Source organism: Larus michahellis, chromosome 3 (assembly GCF_964199755.1).
Source record: "Larus michahellis chromosome 3, bLarMic1.1, whole genome shotgun sequence".
NCBI classification, from domain to species: domain Eukaryota; kingdom Metazoa; phylum Chordata; class Aves; order Charadriiformes; family Laridae; genus Larus; species Larus michahellis.
The window spans coordinates 83,396,058-83,416,532 of NC_133898.1; the positions used below are offsets into that span (position 1 = coordinate 83,396,058).

Genomic DNA, 20,475 nt, shown 5'->3' on the forward strand with positions numbered 1-20,475 from the left:
AAAGCATATCTGAAAGGCATTTGGAGCGACACTGCAAACACCTTTAAATGTTTAATTAACTACAAGAACCTTAATACATACTTGATTAGATTTATAAAAAGATTTTTCTCTCTCAAAAATAATAAATATAAAAATAAGTATACCGCAATCAGATAATGAAGTTTTGAATATGTGTAACTCAAGACAGCTTTGGCTTAAACTGTTCTGGCTGGCTGTTTTCTGAAGTTTTAGGGGAATCGATTATTCCGAAAGTTCATGCATCTTCTTCCCTGGTAAATATGGAGCTAAAAATCTTTAATAAAAAAGAAATCACATGGGAAAGCACATTCACAAATGTGTTAAGAAGTGTCCTAATCCCTCTGTCTAGAGCATGACAGGTTGCTCTGTCCTTTTTACTTCTGGGGAAGTTCACGTCCGTCGCATTGCCCTGCTCTACAGTGAGCATCTCAGCCTACCATGGGACCCCAGAGCCGGCCACCGGCACACACAAGACGATCTCCAGCATTACTGTTTAAAAGATATTATTGCTCATGCTCCAGCTATTGCGAAGCAGCTTCTGTAGTAACAGGAGCTGTACATTTAATATGCTGTGGGGTTATTTTTGTATATTAATAACTTGTAAGTCTGCCTCTTTCAATCAATCCTCTCTCCCTGAGACACAAAGCGATCACCAGAACAAATGCATGGCAAGGATGGGGAAGGGCTTGTATATGGACACTACCCATGTTCTTGGTGAGGCGTATGTTTGTTCTGAAACGAAATAACTGAAGATCGTGGATAAACAGGTGCACTAGCCACGTAGCGAAGGCAAGCCTGAAAGCATGTGCCTTCCTTCCGAAGAAACACGCTGCTGGGGGGTGTGGGTGAAAGAGCAGAAACTCGTATTCTTATTTATTCCAAACCAATAGTTCCAGACAATTTACCCCGAGGCAGCAGTGCCGAAGGAGACGCCTTTCCCCGCGTGTGCCAAAAGCCGCGGGTTTTGCCCGCAAGCCCCAGCCGAGCGCCGGGGCTGCAGCCGCCACGGGCGCCAGGGCGCGCAAGTTGCGCCACTGCCACCGCCGCGGGCTCTGCGCTCCCCGCGAGTCCTCCGCGGCCACCGCCTCCTGCCCCGGCCCGCGCCCACCGCAGGAGAGCGGCGGGACGGCCGGCACCTCCCGCCGCCGCGGCCGCCCCCGCGCCGGGCCAGCGCGGCTCGGCTTCGGCTCGCCCAGGGTGGCCCCACCGCCCGCAGCCCCCCGGGGCGGGCGGGAGGCGCCTGCGCGCTGCGGCCGCTCGGTGCCGGCCCCGCAGCTGGCGCCGCCCGCAGCCTCCCGCCGGCTTCTGCCTATTTTAGTCACGGCGGCGGCGGAGGGGGGGGACGCGGTGCCGGCCGGAGGCGAGGTGCGGCAGCCTGAGCCCGTCCCCGTCCCGTCCGGGCGCGGCGGCGTCCCCCGAGCGGCCGGGAAACTTTTCCGGGGTCGCGGGGCAGGTAAGGGGCGCGGGCAGGGCGGGGGCCGGGCCGAGGCGGGGCGGGCTGGAGCCCCGGTGGGCCGGAGCCCCGGCGCTGCCCCCGCCCGCCCCCCGCCGGCGCTGGCCAGTCAGGCGGCGGACGGAGCGTCGCCCCGCTCTTGCCCGGGGCCGGGGGTGGGCGAGGGGGAGCCGGGGACGCCTGTCGCCCCGCTGCCGTGCGGGGACACCCGGGGACTACACTGCAGGGACCGTCCCCGAGGGCTCGGCGGGGCCCTGGGCGGTGCGGGGCGGGGGGTGACGCCGGGGGAGGGTCGGGGCGCTCCTCGGCAGCAACGCCCCGGCGGTGCGGTGCGGCGCGGCAGCGGCGAGCGGAGCGCCCGAGTTCAGCCTCGGGTAGAAGTTGTAGAGCTCTGCCGTGTCCCCTCCGTAACGGAGCCCGCTCTTGTAAAGGAGAGGCTGCGCCTTCGCAAAGGAGCCGGCCCTGATCCTCCCCTCCCGAGGGGTCTGCCCGAAGCGAGACTCTTCCGTGATGGGTCTCGGGTTTGGGGTTTATTTCTAAGGAAAACGTGGTTTCTGGTGGCTCCGCGGGTGCAGCCGCAGCCCGCTCACCGGGGCTGGCTCGAGAAGTCCCTCGGCTTTCACAAAACCAACCCCAAAAGGGGTCCGGGGATTTCTGCCACTGATTGGGGGTTTGCTTCGTAGGCTGCCGCTATTTGATTCTTCTCTCTCCCCATCAACAAATGGTAAGAGCAGATGAACCCTGAAATTAAGATCTGGTTTTGCATTTGCAATTGTTTCTTTCCAAAGATGCGACGAACGATGCAAAACACTGATTTTCCCCCAAGCTATAGTATTTTTTTCCAAACATGTTTTTCCAGACTATAATATTTTACCACATTTTCTTCAGCTGTTCTGTAGATCCTTGTGTGCGTTTAGGCTGTCAATCACTTCACGGGCAAACATTTTCTATAGCTGATCTCTTGTAATATTGAATCACAGACCCCCTGGTAGTGTTATAAAGATGTCATTGATGAAATCCAGCTTCCAGAACTGAGGCTTCTTGCCACTCTGTTGGTTAATGGGAATATGATTGTATACGTGCAAGTAAAAATGTCTTCACTGACAACAGCAAAGCCAGAAACGGTTTCCACATCTGCAGAACTGCTGCTGTTCAGGCTTTCCACAAAGTTATGCATGGTGCCAAATAGTAAAGCAGCTTAAAATGTCAAGTTTTTAAGAAATGCCTTGCCTGCAAAATAGTAAGTTCTCTGCAAGTCCTGTAGTGAGGAGAAGAGATACTGAAACAGAAGGAAATTTGATACAGGTAATTGTGAAGGCGAAGTTTGTGCCAGGGAAACCTCTTATGATGAAAGTTGAGAGCAGAAAGTTTATTAAGGATTCAAGAAAAGAGTTGTTAGCTGAAGCTACATGTGATCTTTTATTAAGTGTGCAGGCTCTTCAGAGATGAGATTTATTTTATCATTTTAGTGCCTTGCAAAAAAAAAAAAAAAAAGCCCTGATCGGTGTCTCCAGGGATGATACAGTACCTGTAATTGGACATGCTGCTGCTGCCCAAAACAAAACTCAGACATTGTACGGTGAACAAAGCCTCCGTTTGGGATTATATCACGTGATGAAATTAAGAGTGTTCTGGCTCTCATAAATAGAAAACTAATCAAAGTGATGCTAAACCACTGCCATGTCCATCTTCTGCCTGGCTCTGCTTTGTATTTAAGCTGAGTGACACCCGTTCCAATAAAGCAGAGATTATAACTGTACTTCTAACCCCAAACCCTCCAGTAAAGGTAGATCATTTCAGCAGCTCCCTTAGGGCACCCTTGTTACCTTTCACTGTGTTTCGCTCTGGGTTAGAGCTCGTGGGGTACATGACTGTGGTGTTCTGCGCCTCAGCGTGCTGTTTCTCTGCCGGAACACATGGCTGATGACGCTGCTCCTCTCTAATCCAGTTGATCAGTGTGATGCACCGAGCCGCTGTGTTTATTTCTTTTTTGAGAAACGAAGTTCATGTCAGGTGGTTGGTTTCATGGGAATACGTTCCCGTCCAAGGGCACTACTACTCCTTACAAACTCATTTAAGCCGAATTCTGCAGAGTTCAGCTGAAGTTCATTAACACAGTTTTAAAGCACTTGTGAAATAAGCATTGTAGCTGCTTTCTCTATTGTTCATTTAAAAGCTGAACTGTAGAAAACCTTGAACTTGTGCTTCACTTGCAGTTTTTATTATAAAACACAACAAACCAGACCCCCTGAATTATTACTTGGCCAATGCTGTTCAATATACAAGAGCCTTGCTCAAATTTACCTGAGTGCTAGCAATCCATAGTTAGTTTAAAAAATATCTGACTATCCTTCCATATTCATATTTCCTAGGATTAAGAGATCTTGAAAAAAGGAGGGAGGGGATTATTCTTCTTAGTTTGGCAGGAATACCATGTGTACTTACAGTTCATCAGTTCTCATTCAAATTGGAAGAAAATCTGTAATTTTTTTCCTTTACCAAATACTGTCTAGATGATAAAATAGATAGCATCTTCAATATTGGCTTTGCAACCACAGAAGATTGCATTGTATATTTTACAGTGACAAATGAGCAATCGTTCAAGTACTGTAAGCTGTGTATAGTAAGCTGGTCTTTAAATATTTAAAGACTAAATAATAGCAGCTTCACTGCGTGCCGTGCTTCTAATGAGCCTTAAACTTCTGTATTGCTGTGGGTTTTCTTTCTCTCTTGATGCCCTCCCCTTCTGCCCAGCTTTTTTCCACTTCTTAAGAAGATTAGTAGGGATTTGGGCAAATTGTAAGTAGAGTCAGGCCTTCCCAGCTGCAGCCAAACAAGCTCAGTGAGTTGAAAGTCCCGTGAAAAAGCTCCGGTTAAGGCACTCAGCTTTGGAGAAGCCAGTTCTGCGTATGCTGTAGAAGGGAGACAACCAGTCACCAACCCCGTGCTGCCGGTGGGTCATTTGCGTGGACCGTTGACTTCAGTGTAGAGGTGGCATCGGGCTGTCTGCAGGGTTAGGCAGCAGCTGACTGAAGGGGGTTCTTGGCTGAACAACCTTGAACCTGGGAGCCTAAATTCTGGCAGACCAGAGCAAGGTTTTGGCCCTGAAAAGTGCCCCGTGGCTGGTGGTTGTTTCTCAGAGCTGCCCTGAAGGCAGCGAAGCACCTCTCATGCTTGGACGTGCCCCAGCTGCTTGTTTTGTAGCTCTGAGCGTTCCCAGAAGGATCTCCCTCCAAGAAGGTATCACTTCACGTGGATGCTCCGGGGGCAGGGGTCCAATTCAGGAGTTGCAGCCTGTGAAGCCCAGGGGCTACTGGAAGGACTGGGATGGGTGCGTTTTGACTGTTCTTCCTGGGGCCTGAGATGCATTCCCTTCCAAGGGGCAGCCTGTGCTGGGAGCACTGGTCCAGGGGGTGAGACGTGGTGATGAGACATCTGTGAGACACAAGATGCCTTCCTCGGCCCGAGGGAGCACAAATCCCTTTTCCCTGCTCCCACGAGGGTGCCCCAAGTGATTCATTTTTGGGTCTGGGGGGGGGGGGGACGCTTGCTGCCCTTCTTGTTGCAGCAGTGATGTTGCACAGGAAGGAGGCTGAGGCAGGGAGCACCGCGCCGCCATTGCTCTCCCTTCCGCCATGGGGACGCTTGCCTGGGGAGTGGGATCCCATGGCTCGGCTGCCAGGGTTGCATGTGTGTTTCACATTAAAGCGTTCGTTGTTAAAACATCCCTTTCTTTGAAAAACATTGCCAGGAAGGGGTTCTGGCTCCACATGGATGAAGGCTTCTGCTGGAAGGTCTACATGAGGAGTAATTTCAGAGACATACCTGTCTTCAGGGTTTTCTGTTGTCTAAAGTAGCTAAGTCTAGGTATCTAAGATGGTTTTTTAGATTTCATTGGGAAGACCAGCTGTGTAACTTTCTAGGTATATAAAACTTGTTTGTATTAAGTAACTTAAGACGAAAGTCCAGAAGACATCATTGTGATCATCCAATCTGACTTCCTGGAGAATAAAAAATAGAATCTAAGTAAATCAATTCATTTTTTAATAATAGCATATCGAGATTTATTTTGGGTACCAGACAGCATCCTAACTTCCTTAATTCCCAGCAAAGGAAATCTTTAAAGCCAACCCATTAATTAATTACCTTTACTGCATATGTTTGTGTATCTTTGTAATCTGAATATATCTAGTTTTATAGTGGCTGATTATCTTGGTACTTTTGTCTTTTGGATTGGGTAGTCCTTTTCTTCCTCATCCTCCTTCCATTTTTACTTCCTGAAGAGATATTGTGCACTGTGATGAAGATGATGTAGCCTTCTCTATGTTGCGCAGGCTGCATTTTCTTGGGAAAACAGTGTTATCCAGTATTATAATCACTGCGTTGTCTAGGATATATTCGCAATGAGTTTAAGGTAAGGTAGGATATGAGTTTGTTTTGTTAGTTACTGTCCTAATTGCTGTATGTATGCTGTGAGCCCGGAGTGGGTTCAAGGACAGTTTATCACCGAAAATAGCTTGTTTATCTCACCCCTACGTGCCTGGAGGCGCGTGGCCGCACCTGTCTGTAGGTGCATCGCTCCTCCGTGTGCTGAGTTAGATGCTGCCTTGCAATTAAGAGTTGGGCTGTCTCGGTCCCTTTGGGTATCTAGCCCCAGGGGAACAGCTGCAGAAGGAAAATAGCCTGGGGAGAGTGTGCTACGCACACACAACCCCTGAGAGCAACAGGTGTCAGCAGGGGGGCAGAGAGGATTTTGGAGACATTGGGGCAATGGAGGGAAGGGGTACGTTAATCGATGTATGCAGTTGCATTGCATGTCAGAGGGAATAGTTGCTGAAATCACAGAATGGTAGGGGTTGGAAGGGACCTCTGGAGATCATCTAGTCCAACCCCCCTGCCAGAGCAGGGTCACCCAGAGCAGGTTGCACAGGAACGCGTCCAGGCGGGTTTGGAATGTCTCCAGAGATGGAGACTCAACAACCTCTCTGGGCAGCCTGTTCCAGTGCTCTGCCACCCTCAAGGTAAAGAAGTTCCTCCTCATGTTTAGGTGGAACTTCCTATGTTCAAGTTTGGGCCCATTACCTCTTGTCCTGTCCCTGGGCACCTCTGAAAAGAGCCTGGCACCCACCCTTTAAGTATTTATAAGTGTTGATAAGGTCCCTCCTCAGCCGTCTTTTTTCCAGACTGACTCTCAGTCTTTCCTCATGAGAGGTGTTCCAGTCCCCTAATCATCTTGGTAGTCCTAATTCAGGGGTAGCTTCTTTCTGTATGTCTAAATGATGGCCAGACAAGACGTAACCTGCCAGCCCAGGCAGGGTGCTAAGAGCTCACCCCTCTGGAATTGGGGGGGCATCGAGGGACCCTCAGCTGGAGGGATCGCTTGGATCCCGGCACAGTTGCTGGAGCAGCTCCGCTGCCTGCCAAGCCAGGCTGTGGCCACTAGCTCATGTACAAACATCCGCACCGTAGATGGCTAAAACCAGTGAGACAAATCCCTGCTAAATCCAGCACAGTCTCATTTTGTGCATGAAAACATATATGCTGTAAAGGGAAAGCTTCCCTTTTGCTTCCAAACCTGTAGCAAACACTGTAGTTTTCCAGGCTGGTTACATGATCAGCATGTATACGGCTCTACAGCCCATCAACCTGTACGGGGTGAATGTGCTGAGGGCTTTCTGGCTGAATACTTGGAATAAGACGACTAAAGAATGGAGTTTTCAAACTCCGAATAGCTTTACTTTTGACTTAATAAAGAAGCCCAAGTAGAGAACTGCTGGTGGCCTCAGGGCTTTTAGGGTGGGTTGTTTTTTTTTTGTTTGTTTGTTTTCAGAAATTAATTGTGATCCAGACGCAGTAACTAACACTCAAAGTTGAATCTGAGTCATCAATGACAAAAATGAGGGGGGTGGTGGTGGGGAAAGTACCCAGTTCTCAAGAAAATAAAAAAAAAATATGTAATTGGTAATTCTTTATGGGAATATTCTGGTGTACGGAAAAAGTGCCCATTTGAGTAGGGAGATTTACACTGTGTGCATTTAAATTACAACATAGATTCATTCTGGTTTGACTGTTTTAGTATACTGCTTATACGAAGCTTTAAGCTGCTGGCAGGTATTTATTTTGGAGAGTATAAGTGAAATGCTCCATTTACTCCTTTGAAGCTCCAGCAAACTTGTTGATTTTAACCCTTTCTGATGACAGCTTGGTCCTTTCAGCAACGCGGATGTTTGTTTTAAAGAAGTCCGTGCTGCTGTACATAGCCCAGACTAGAGATGTGAGCAGACTTTTCCCAGCGCTTGATCTGCTCCTGCTGGAGAGGGCAGGATGTGTGGTGGGGCAAAACACTCAGTAATTCAGTCTGTGTTGGCAGGGCATGTCTCCTTCCTGAGCTGGGAGGAGACCTCTTCCACGCACCTCTGGCTCCAGCAGCCTGCAGGTGTCAATGTGGTGTTATTCTGAATAGGGTAGTCACATAGCAGAGACTGTTCTTGTGCATGGTCCTCCTTCTTCTTAGGCAGGGGACAGAATGGAAAGTATTCAGCATTTACTTGAGGAAGATACAGTTCTTCAGGTTTATAATCCAAGGTATCTGCTTTACATGCAGTTTCCTGCTGAAGCTTGCCTGATCGCCACCATCAAATGAACCTGTAGCGATAACTGTTCACCACAGCGTAAGCAGGACATCAAACAAGGCCATGTCAGTTGGCACATTCCCCATCCTGATAGCTAAGAACGCCAAAGCATCTCAGGGAAAGGACGGTGTCACCTCCAGGTGCTTACAAACTTGGTAATGCTGTGCTACTGAGGGCACTTTGTAGGCAGGTCCACAGTGGAGGACTCACAGTTGGTACCACAGCTGCTTGGCATTTTGGTTTTGGGGGGTTTTCTCCCCCCACCCCTTGCAGTAGGTGAATGGCTCAATTAGAGTGACTGTTTTGAAGCCCTCAAGAGTTTAAATTTTTGACTTGTAGGAATGTAGAGAAAAATGTGAAAAGCCTTATCTTGCACTAAATACCAAGCAAAATTAGAAATTTTACAATGCTTAGGCCCATACGTACTATTGTGTCTGCTCTATTTAATACTTCATAGAAAAACCTACCAACGATTTTTAGCCCCCAAATCTTAGAATAATTTCTTGATGAAGAAGAGGTGAATCCTCTCTTTCTGCCTGCAGTTCACGGGCAGCAAGCACGCCTGCTCTTCACCATACCCCTGAGAAAGCAGCTCCACGTAGTAGTAGCCTTCCTCAGCCTTTCCAGAGGGTTTGGTTTTGCCTGCACGCTTTCCGTCACTCAGGAGAGTGTCATGTTGGTGAGGCTGTGTTCTGTGCTGGCATTGGTCTTTGCCTTTCCTCTTGCCTCAATGAAGGGAGGTCCTCTCCAGCCCGGGTGACGCTGTAGCATTGTGCAGATCTGCTGAAATACGTGGGAATTTTGCACACGGTGGTTTTGGAAGACAGGTCCCATTCCAAAAAATAAACAGTTACAAATACAGGACAGTTTTTTCCAGGGCTTTGATTTTGTGTATGATGACCCTCTGTCCATGTCTTGGTGTGCTGTTCTTTCCAAATTATTTTGACCCACCTTGTCATGAATAGATGTTTTATAGCAATGCTGTGAGCTGTGGGGCGGGCAGACTGTGAATGCTATAACCAAATTGGAAACTGAACATAAATTTTGTGAAATTATTGCAATGTCATGTCAAGTTATTGCAATGTGCAGCTTTACATGACAAAAAGGTGTTGGTAATGGAAAGCCGATTACAGGATGGATCCACGGTGGTTTTGTTTGTGGCACGCATACGGCTTCCCATGTAACTTCTCAGTAGTGGTTCCATTCAAAACACTGAATTTTCTGTAGAAATTAGGGTCTTCATGAGAAATGCTCAGAGCAGAATGTTGGCAATAGAGTAGAAGCGTTAACAATAACCCAAAATCACTGTTATCAGTGATTCTACTTAAAAAACAAACAAACAAACAGTCAAACAAAAACTTTGTGCCGATGATTTTTTTGACCATGCAGTGGAAATGCTGACGGGATTCGGAACACAAGATCTGGGAACTGCATGTTCCAGTTTTATTTTCTTTCAATTCAGAAATCTTACCCCTTGATGACGGAAGTACTGCCTAAAATTCCTTGTGCTCTTACCATGGCCAGGTAACTTCTTCGTAGCTGATGCAGTTCTCATCTCCCATTCTCCAAGGGCTGAATCCTGCATCCTGCAGGAATCCTGTACCAGGGAAGAGTATTTGGGTAAAGAGACAAGCAGCAAAGCTCATAGCTACAAAGTACCTCAATTTTTGTACTGTCACTTCTTCCGCTACAGTAGGACATTGAGCACTTTTAATTTGGAAAGGTTCCTTGCTCTTTACCTGTGATTTTTATGGGTCAGTGACTTCCCTATCGCCACTGCCAGAGAGGGAGAGCTCTCCTCCTAATCTTTTCTTTTGAACTCTGCCGCTCAGTTGTTTAGAATTTTATGTCTTCATTTAGCATTAGTGTCTTTGAATCACATAATTAATGTTGGGGCTTGAATAAACTTAAAAGCAGTAAAGCTGTAGCAGCTAGGAAATGTGATATGACTTTGCTTTATTAATTTCTTAGACCTGTCACTGTAAAAAAAAAAACAAACAAAAAAACAAAAAAAAAAAAAAAAACAAACCAAAAAAAACCACAAAAAAACAACCCAGACACTGCTGAATGATGTTGGATGCTTCACTGCACCATCAGTACTTTTTAAGTATGGACTTCTGTGGCTCTTGGGGGGGGGGGGGGGGGGGCAGGACGGGACTACTTCTGCTATTCTAGAGAATCTAGTAATTTAGATAGCAAGATATTTCTTACCTTCCCTGCTATTTTACCAGTAAAAGAACCAGACAGTTAAAGACTTTGGTGGGTTTCAATCCTGATTACGCTACTGATAAACTCGGGCTTTGCAATTTCTACCATGTCTAATCTCACATCAAAGCATGTATTTTTACTTCAAAAAAACAAACAGAGAAACTGGTTTTGATTTTTTTTTAATTTATTTTGTTTTTTCCATGCTCTTCAATTGTGTATTTTATTTTTTATTTAACTCTTAGGCATACATTATAACATAGAAACAAATAGCACGTTTAACATTTTCTAGTGTTGAACAATAAAACTATGTGGGCTGTGGCATGAAATTATACAAGGTAGGACTTTGAATGTTATAAAATTGCTTTGTAAATGCCCTTTGAGAAGTATTTTGCAGGACTACTACTTCATGTTCTAATAACATAATCTGTGTAGAGCTGCCTTTCAGCTTTGTAGTCTTCCTCATACATGACAGCTTTTTGCCATCACCCTTGGAGTAGAAAAGACCATCCCTCGTGGTACTTGGGTGTCCCTTATTGTGGTGTTTGGGGATGTAGTTTGTTGTCTCTGCGGTCAGAGCAGCCTTGCTCAACTCATTAATGATAACAGAAAGGCAAAGCAGGGAAAGGGGAGTGGTTTGACAGAAATCCAGACTGCGATGGAGGAGGTGAGCAAAGGACTGTCTCTTCTTGTTCAGGAGCTGGGTAGGCAGGTTCAGGACCAACAGATGTAGCTAATTTCTCAGCAGTTAGGCTGCGGAAAGACTTGTCACAGGATGCTGTGGATGCGATGTAGAGGTTTAGATGGATTCAGTGGTGATTCGACGGTTGCTAGATTCGTAGATACAGAAACATGATCTTCAATTGAACAAATATTAAGGTTTGATCCTGGAATCACAGGTCTACAAGGAGAATTGGATGATTGTAATGCAGACTGTGGTTTTAGACAGTAAGAGCTTTGATGGAGTTTAATTGATGAAAATCATTTTATAAGTAATTAATCTTTTCTTCAATTGTCCAGATCAGATGAGACTACAGAAGACATGGCCAAAGTCAAGACAGTGCATGAACGGATGAGAAACAGCATTGCCTTCTGAGAACATTAGGCTCCTAGTTGCTGGAAATCCTAGGTGCAGCTTTACAACAAAAGAGGCCCTGATGGTGTGTGATCATTGAGCAGAGTTTGCAAGAATGGAAAAGCAAAGGACCCCACTAGCTGTATTGCATAAATAAAAATTTCCAAGATTCAGCCGAATCAAGAAATTATCCCAGCCATGGGAGAAAATGCAAGTTTTTGGGAAAGCTTGATATACGCACATCCTACCTGCACCACCTGGAAGCAAGAGGCAGAGGGATCTATCTACCACCTAGCCAGTATTCTCTTTGTTGTTGGCTTCATGGGTGGAAGTGGATTCTTTGGGCTTCTCTACGTCTTCAGCTTGCTTGGATTGGGCTTTCTCTGCTCTTCTGTTTGGGCTTGGCTGGATGTCTGTGCTGCTGATATATTCTCCTGGAATTTTATACTGTTCGCTATATGCTTCGTCCAGTTCATTTATGTTACCTACCAAGTTCGGAGTGTTTCCTTTGACAGAGAATTCCAGGAACTCTACAGCGCTCTCTTCCAGCCTCTGGGAATTTCCTTGACTGTCTACAGGAAGATCGTCTTGTGCTGTGATGCAGAAGTGGTTACCCTGGAGAAGGAACACTGTTACGCCATGCAGGGCAAAACGCCTATTGATAAACTGTCCTTGCTTGTGTCAGGCAGGTTGGTATCGGTTTGTTCAGACTTACCACGCGTATCTTTATTTTTTTCCTCCTTCTTGAAAATGAAAGCAAAAAAAAAAAAAAAGCCTGATTTGTGTATTGTTTGTTCATTTTCCAGTACAATAGATTAAATATTAATGCAAGTAATATAAATATTAATAGGCTAAACACACTTGTCTAGGACAGCACTAGCGTAAAAACACTAAGCACAAAATCTGTAATAGCATAAAGAAAAAGATTTGAAGTCATTCTTTTCCAGACCACAGTATCATAGCACTTAACAGGTTAGGCAGATAAAGGGAACAAATGCGTGCTTCAGTCTTCAGGCTATGGTTTGCTGTCTGTCTACTGCCTAGCTGATGAGCACTGCATCTTTCTTGTTTTTCTTTACTAGTATCATCTGAAACAGGACTAAAAGGTAGTTATGAAACCGAATATACCGAGACAAAGTCTGTTTAATAGAGATTGTATTTGGTTGCTTTCTGGGGGGTGGGAGAAGAGAGAGAGCAAGGGAGAGCAGAAGGCCTCAAAGTGCCTTTCCATTACAAGGGGACATAGTCGACCCCCATCAAGATTTGCAGAACTGAGTCCACAGTTACTGTATACTGTGGCCCTTAGACCCCGAGGCAATAAATCCACCTGCTTATACTTCCTGTTTTATGGAGATCCTTCTGGCAACCTGGCTGATGCTTCCCTGAAGGGAAATACTGGCTTTTGTACTGCATACAAAGTGATAAATAATACTGGACCACCACATGAGTAGGTGGGATACCCAGAGATGATGGCCATGGTCTGTCTTTGATGGGACGGTTTGTAGGTGCATTTTGACAGCCCGCTGCATGGACAGATGGAATTTGTCGGCAGCTTGAAACTCAGCTGATTTAGGACTACTTGCACTGAACAATGTGGATTTTAGGTAGTTGGCCCTAGTGACAGCCCTGGTTCAGAGCTTGGGTGCTGTCTAGGAAGTACCACGTGGAGGTTACTTTTGGTCATAGTCATACTGAAGAAGAGGTGTCCATCCTTCTACATGCCCATCAGGTAGTAATCATGCAGGGAGTTCCTGCCACCCTCCTTTGTGCAGTATAGGGCTGCTTGTTCTGATCTTGTAAGAAGCATTAATCTCGGTGCAGAGCAGATGTAAAAAGGGGGCTCCTATAGCTTGCTTTTTTTTTTCCTTTTAGCTCACGAGGTTCAAGCATACGTTTCCTGCTTGAGTGCCTTCAAACTTAAATATGATTTAAAAAGTAGAAAGAAAATGTTTGTTTGGCATCTGCAGAAGACCGCAGCATTCACCCAGAGATCCCAAACCTCCGTGTTGTTCTCCAGGTTCCAGAGACAATCCTGTGGATGTGTAATTCCTGTTAAACTTTGAGAGAGCCCCACCTAACACATGCCGTGAGGAGCTCCTGCTTCACACTCCCTGCTTTTGCCACTTTATTGCCTTTAAAATGTGTATTTGCCAAACCTAGAAGTACATCCCATGGCTTTTGAGTGAAGGAGGCAAATGGTGTTACGTGCGTTGGTCTTTCACCTCTCCAGTGCACGCTGGCCTTTTCATGACACAGCTTGCACGTCGATGCACGGACCTGACCCAGGGAGAAGAATATGACTTCAGTAAGGCCTGGAAAGATTTCCATTTCATTTGCCCGATTGTCTTGTATTCTCTTTCAACCGGCCTGATCAAGCTGTGTTCAAAAATATAATCAGGATACTGTTGGCCAGTGATTGCTTTTTCATGCTCTCAAAGCTATATTTAAACTCCTCACAGAGTAGAAATAACGCATTCTTGTTGCAGTTGTTGCTGCTGTACAGGTAGTACTAACAAACTAACACATCTTGTCTTGGTAGGATCAGAGTGACAGTTGATGGGGAGTTTCTGCATTATATTTTTCCTCTTCAATTTCTGGATTCTCCTGAATGGGATTCACTGAGGCCAACAGAAGAGGGAATTTTCCAGGTAAAAGCAGAGAATGTTTGTGTTTTGTGGGGTTTTTTTGTGTTTTTTTTTTTTAATACCACAGAAAACTGTCGAGTATTAATTGCTTTAGAAATAAGTTCATTTAGTGCTGGGTTTTGTTTGTGGAATTGTACAAACAACTGGTATTCCATTCATTTGGGGAGGGAAGTCCTCTTTACAAGGTGGACTGGTTATGCCATCTGTATCTTCTTGCTGTTTGCATCTTGTCGTTACAAGAAATGGGGGGTTCTTAAAGGAAATAGACTTTGTTTGCATTCCTTGGCTGTGCTAAAATCCGTCCCTGAGCAACCAGGTTTGCAGAGGTGGGTAGAAGTTGGTGCTGGAGAGGCTTTGCTACGGGAGGTGAACCGGAGAGCCTGGGCTGGGGAGAGGCATGTCTGTGGTACAGCTCTGGGGGGACAGTGTGGGACGCAGTGTCCATCTGGGCGCTCCCTGTGTCCCCGTGTCCATCTGGGGACACTCCCTGTGATCTGGGAGCCCTCCCACTACTGTCACTTGGCTGACGCGCTGTCTCCTGCCTGTGTGGGATCTGGTGTCTTGTGTCACGAGGGCAAATGGCATTTGTCAAGAGCTTTCTTTAGCCCTGCCTTTCCAGCTGGGGCTGCCGAGAGCAATGCAGGGTGTGCAGAGCCGTCAGCCGGTGTCCTGGCTGGGGTTCAGCGTGGGCATAGGCATACTGACACTGAGGCCAGCAAGACGCCATCATTCGGTCCATCCCCAGTCACCCTTCTCGCTTCTCTTTGGGTTTAGTGGTGGTTTTGGCAGTGTTAAGTTGGTGGTTGGACTGGATGATCTTACAGGTCCCTTCCAACCTGGACAATTCTATGATTCCATGATTCTACAGTAGACCTCGCAGAGCTCTCTGGGTGGATTGAATGGCTTTAATTGCAGTCGGTGGGAAGAGGTGAGGTGTGTGTTATGGCCACAGCCTGTGTGCCTGCTGAGAGAGGGGGGGCGCCATGTCACTGCCTTATCACCAGGCTAATTTTAATTTTCTCTTCTATAGGTTACACTTACAGCAGAGACAGATTGTCGATACGTGGCCTGGAGGAGAAAGAAGCTGTATCTGCTGTTTGCCAAGCACCGTTTCATCTCCCGCCTGTTCTCAATTTTAATTGGGAGCGACATTGCTGAGAAACTCTATGCCTTGAACGACAGGGTGCACGTGGGGAAGGGCTTTAGGTACGACATTCGGTTACCAAACTTCTACCACGTCTCGCTGCCAGAGACGCCTCCGGTGCAGCCCTCCCACCGCCTCCAGAGAGGGTCCCCCCGGCGCAAGCCCACGGGGGTTACAAACTGCAGCTCCTTCAGCACGCACTCCTAGGAAGGACAGCCCCGCCGCAGCCATTCCCCACAGCCATGAAGGGGAGTGCAAAGCGACTGTCCTGGTTTGAAGCAGAAGAGCGGCAAGATGAAGCCGAATGAGACCCAGTCAAGCCAAGTTTGACTGACAAGTGCCACTTACTTTCATTGGAGTAGCTTGAATTCTTCCTCTCTCTCGAGCCAGCGGGTTGGCCTCTGCATTTTGACTGTTTGTGCAATATGTTTAGTTTCTGTTGATTCTTTTGTTGATCTTCATCCTCCTCACTTTTGGAGGCAAACAAATCATAACAGGCTGTTTTGTTGTAATTGTGGTGGCCTCCGTGTTGTGTTGTGTTTTGTTTTGTGTTTTGGTTTTTTTTTTTTTAAAAAAACAACCCCACGGTATTTGTAACTATACTTTCTCAAAGTTATTTGCCATAATGAAGTATCGTCAGTATAGTCAATGAAAACAAGTAAGTTGTCTTCAAAATATGGCAGCTTGCTTGTAACATTCATATTTATGCCACATCAACGTTGTCTCAATTAACATGAAGAATTTGCAGAAGAAGTCTAAGAGACTTGATTGTATTTGGTTTGTTTTTAAAGAACTGAAAGATTTTGAAATGCCCAGCAAGGTTCTTAAAAAAACAAACAAAAGAAAACAACAAATTCTGTCCCATGAGTGATTGATTTCTCTCTGGCTGTCCTAAAGAAGTATTATGTGAAAACAGACATAAATGTAATTGCTGGCATCAGAAAAGTAAAGCAGTTGTAACTGCTGCAAATATAGCTTAGGGAAATGATTGCGTAGTCTTTCTGGTAGAATGTGATGCTATAGGACCTAGGCTTCCACAGTGTCAGTGCCATTCGTGACATGTACAATAAATACTGTTAATCAATCCACCGCCAAACCCTTGGAGTTTGTTTTACAGTATCCTTTTTAGCCAGGTTTGTTGGGAAGAAACTAATTAAGAAACAGCTGCAGCAATAAATACAGTTTTTAATTGAAACATTCTTGTTCAGCTTCCAGAGTCACGTCTCTGTGCCTGTGAAACTCTTGATTTAAAAGGTATTCTCTCCCTAACTCTGGGGTGTTTCAATGGTGTAAGGGAGCACCAGCTCGCGCTTTGGTAGAAGAAAGCTGGTTTCGACCCTTGAGGTCACTGTGCCTTTGGGGAGAAGTGTCTGAATGTCTTTGCTAACTCACCTTCCTGCTGCTATGCCTGATGCCTGCCAGTAATCAAAAAAAATATATATATAAGAAGCATTACTTTTTTATGAGACTGTATTGCTGCTTGATAGATCTGGAGGGAGATGACATTTTTAATATTTTAAAATTGCTGGACTGTTTGGTAGGGCAACCACTGTGTGTTTGTGTACATGCGGGTGTACATCTGAGTTTAGATCTTGGGAGTTGTTGCTGGAGGACTAAAAATAATGATACAATTTCATGCTTGAAAGATAATCATGCAGGATGTATAAGAAAGCTATTAGAAGTGATATGAAATGCCACCTGTTTGAAGGACCAGTGTAGAACAGATGACGTTGTACGACTCTTGCTTTTAGCTTTATGTCTCTTTTTCATCGAGGAAAATCTGCCAAACATAAGTAGAATAGCATGAAATGTGATAATCCCCCTTCCACACGATGTATTCTCTATGTATTACTGACCGCGTGAAGTCCCTGAGTCACAAACGGACTTTGTCTTGGTCAAAAGAGAATGGGGAAAGATGCGAATGGGGAGTTGATTGGCAGCTGTTAAAGACCAGCCCAGGAAATAACTAAGGCACAAAGTGCCAGAGGCTGGCAGCGTGTAGTAAGGATGTACAGCTGTGTGTGCCCTCTTCCTATACTTTTCATGGCTAAGGGACAGGATAGCAGGCTAGCTGACCCCTTGGAATGACTCGGCACAGGTATTCTCGTGTAACTTCAGCGCTGTGATTAGTATCGTGTCTTATTTGTCGGTGATGCTTGGTTCCGGAGGTGGGTAAGAAGTGTGACATCTCCTGTGGATGTGGTCATTTAGGCTGCGCCTTGCGATCCCCTCTCCGCTTCATCCGGCCGAGCTGCTCGGGCTGACCGTGCCATGGGCTGGAAACCTTACGCTGGGTTTTAACAGGTGAATCAAAAATAGCCCCCGGTCTCTCAACCTGATAAAATTTCTTATGGTATAAAATGTATTGGTATAACGTATTGGTATTGGACCAATATCAAGTTTACACTTAACATCGTATGCATTAACAGTCTACAAACATAAAAAGCTTATAGCCTAGAAACATAAAAAAGATAGTATTCTAGACTAATATAATATATATATTCTAGGCATAATATAAGGTATCAATTAATGCTCTCCTCAGTTTTCTTGAATATATGGGCTTGTCCCATATATGTCTGTAAGAAAACTTGCCTCAGGGTCAGCATTAAATAAACTAGTATGATCCTCTTCACCTTCTAAATACGATCAAGGTGGTTTTGCCCACTCAATTTCTGTATTAAGCCTATATATTCAATTTAAACTATAGCAGACTGCTTTGAGCGATACTTTTCTGGGGTGGTGGGTGCTTCATTACATACCTAGGTAATTCTTTCTTCTTTGTGACTGGTGTGTGCTTCAGTTTCAGCCTGGTTTCCAACCACAATCCTCTGTGATGCTTTTCTCCGCTAGAATTGGTTACTATCAGAAATCTCTACTAGGACACGTCTGAGTCAGTATCTGAACATACTCTTAGCTAATCTTGTTTAGCTTTTGCTACTCTGCTTTGTGGGCTTTGAGTCACTTTTTAAAAATTGTTTCCAGTTTTCCAGCATCTGTTTGAGTCATGACTAGCTGAACATTTCAGCGACAGAATTCAGGGCATATATATCTACAAATTTGTAAGTACACACAAAAGGACTGGAAGCGAGACAGTGAGCCTTCTCCACCTCTATTTTTTTTTTTTTAAATCTTGACAGCACTTCTAAAATGTACTGTAAAATACGCTCTGGTATGTGACTCATAAACCAATGTTTTGGGAGAGCTGTATGATCTACCTAAGTAAAGACGTACTTGGACTGATGTCAGTGAAATAATACTTATCTCTTACGATATCATATATACCCAGTCATTTAGAGAGTTGGGTTGTTCAGCCTGGAGAAGAGAAGGCTCCAGGGAGACTTTATTGCAGCCTTCCAGTGCTTAAAGGGAGCCTACAGGAAAGATGGGGAGGGACTCTCTACCAGGGAGTGTAGTGACAGGACAAGGGGTAATGGTTTTAAACTAAAACAGGGGAGATTTAGACTAGATATAAAGAACACGTTTTTTACGCTGAGGAGGGTGGTGAAACACTGGAAGAGGTTGCCCAGAGAGGTGGTAGATGGCCCCCCCATCCCTGGAAACATTCAAGGTCAGGTTGAACGGGGCTCTGAGCAACCTGATCTAGGTGATGTCCCTGCTTATTGCAGGGGGCTTGGACTAGATGACCTTTAAAGGTCCCTTCCAACCCAAACCATTCTATGATTCTTTATAGGTTACTAAACTTTTTGAGCTTGATGAAGCTCCGATTTGAGCATCATCCAATTTATGGCTATGTTATTACTTGGGAATAACTATCACTGGTCAGGCTCCTTAATAATCAGTTGAAGTGAGTGGATACCTGAGAGCGTGCTGCTTTGTGAACTGAGGACACTATCAGTGAATCCTTTTCTTGATCTGCAGTGATGTCCCTTTACTCACATTTTACATTTTTAACAGTTCCGTAATCTTCTATGGGGTTATGTCTACATTGGTATACTGTTATAGGTAAGAGTGGCAGAAACTGTTGCATGCGATGATTTTGCTCACTCACCAGCATCAGTTGCTCTTCCGGAATTTTTATAATTGTGAGCATCACAATATCAGGAATAGCGTGGCCAGCAGGAGCAGGGAAGTGATCGTGCCTCTGGACTCGGCACTGGTGAGGCCTCACCTCGAGTCCTGCGTTCAGTTCTGGGCCCCTCTGTACAAGAGGGACACTGAAGCGCTGGAGCGTGTCCAGAGGAGAGCTACCAGGCTGGTGAGGGGTCTGGAGACCAAGTCATATGAGGAGAGGCTGAGGGAGCTGGGCGTGTTTAGCTTGGAGAAGAGGAGGCTGAGGGGAGACCTCATTGCCCTCTACAACTGCCTGAAAGGAGGTTGGAGAGAGGTGGGTGTTGGCCTCTTCTCCCAGGTGAATAATGACAGGACCAGAGGAAATGGTCTGAAGCTGCAGCAGGGGATGTTTAGATTAGATATTAGGAAGAATTACTTTACTGAAAGAGTGGTCAGGCACTGGAACAGCCTGCCCAGGGAGGTGGTTGAGTCACCATCCCTAGAGGTGTTTAAGAAACATCTAGATGTGGCACTTCAGGGCATGCTCTAGGGGCAGAGATTGTAGGTTGTTTGGTTGGACTCGATGATCTTAAGGGTCCTTTCCAACCATGAAGATTCTGTGATTCTGGGATTCTGGGATCACGCTGGAATTGCCCCAACAGCCTGCAGAAGGGCTCAGATTTCTTGCACGAGCTAAAAAAAAACCCAAAAACAAAAACCATGGCCTAGGACATGCCAAAGAGAAAAAAAATTCAAAAATAAATAAAAAAAGAGAGCACCACTCAACCTCTTACAGGCTTTATCCAGGAGAGGTTTATTTTAAATTGGGCTTGTGTCAAGTTAATTTATTGGATGCAGCAATGTATTGTTAGTGCTTCAAAGTGAGTCTTGCTTATCTAGGGGCCCCAGTGGCGGGCTGACTGCAGTCCTGCGGCAGAGCAACGCCTCTCCGATAAATGCCTTAAATAAGCACGGGACTGACCCTGCAATTCTTTCATTAGGTTGTGCTTGATTAACTGCTAGTAGTATAAGTGCAGGTAACAGATTCTAAGTGATGTTTTAACTCCATCATGCAACTCTAGTCAAAACTACAGAATAATTAGAGAGAATGTATCCCAATGTACTATTTTAACTAATAGCGCCGTGCAAGGCAAATTGTAAGTGCTTAATGAGACAAATTATTTTATGTAGTTGTCTACGATTATAGAGGTGGGACTTGGTGACTGAGAAGGACCGTCCCAGTCCTAAATTTTCAAGAATTAATCGCTCTGCAACAAACCAGCAAATGTGAT

General features: G+C 45.6%; 2 protein-coding genes across 2 annotated transcripts in view; both read left to right on the top strand.

Annotated features, from left to right (window-relative positions):
• Positions 1 to 1,267: 1,267 nt before the first annotated feature.
• Positions 1,268 to 16,599, top strand: POPDC3 (popeye domain cAMP effector 3). Its single transcript, XM_074581034.1, has 4 exons — positions 1,268 to 1,471; positions 11,329 to 12,072; positions 13,923 to 14,031; positions 15,059 to 16,599. Exons 2-4 carry the CDS (start codon positions 11,582 to 11,584, stop codon positions 15,377 to 15,379), a joined length of 921 nt encoding a protein of 306 aa, XP_074437135.1. The 5' UTR covers positions 1,268 to 1,471; positions 11,329 to 11,581; the 3' UTR covers positions 15,380 to 16,599.
• Positions 1,381 to 20,475, top strand: part of POPDC1 (popeye domain cAMP effector 1) — a 62,364-nt gene continuing 43,269 nt past the window's right edge. The window contains exon 1 of the mRNA XM_074581033.1: positions 1,381 to 1,471. The gene's annotated coding sequence lies outside the window, so the exon portion shown is untranslated. The remainder of the gene's footprint in view (positions 1,472 to 20,475) is intronic.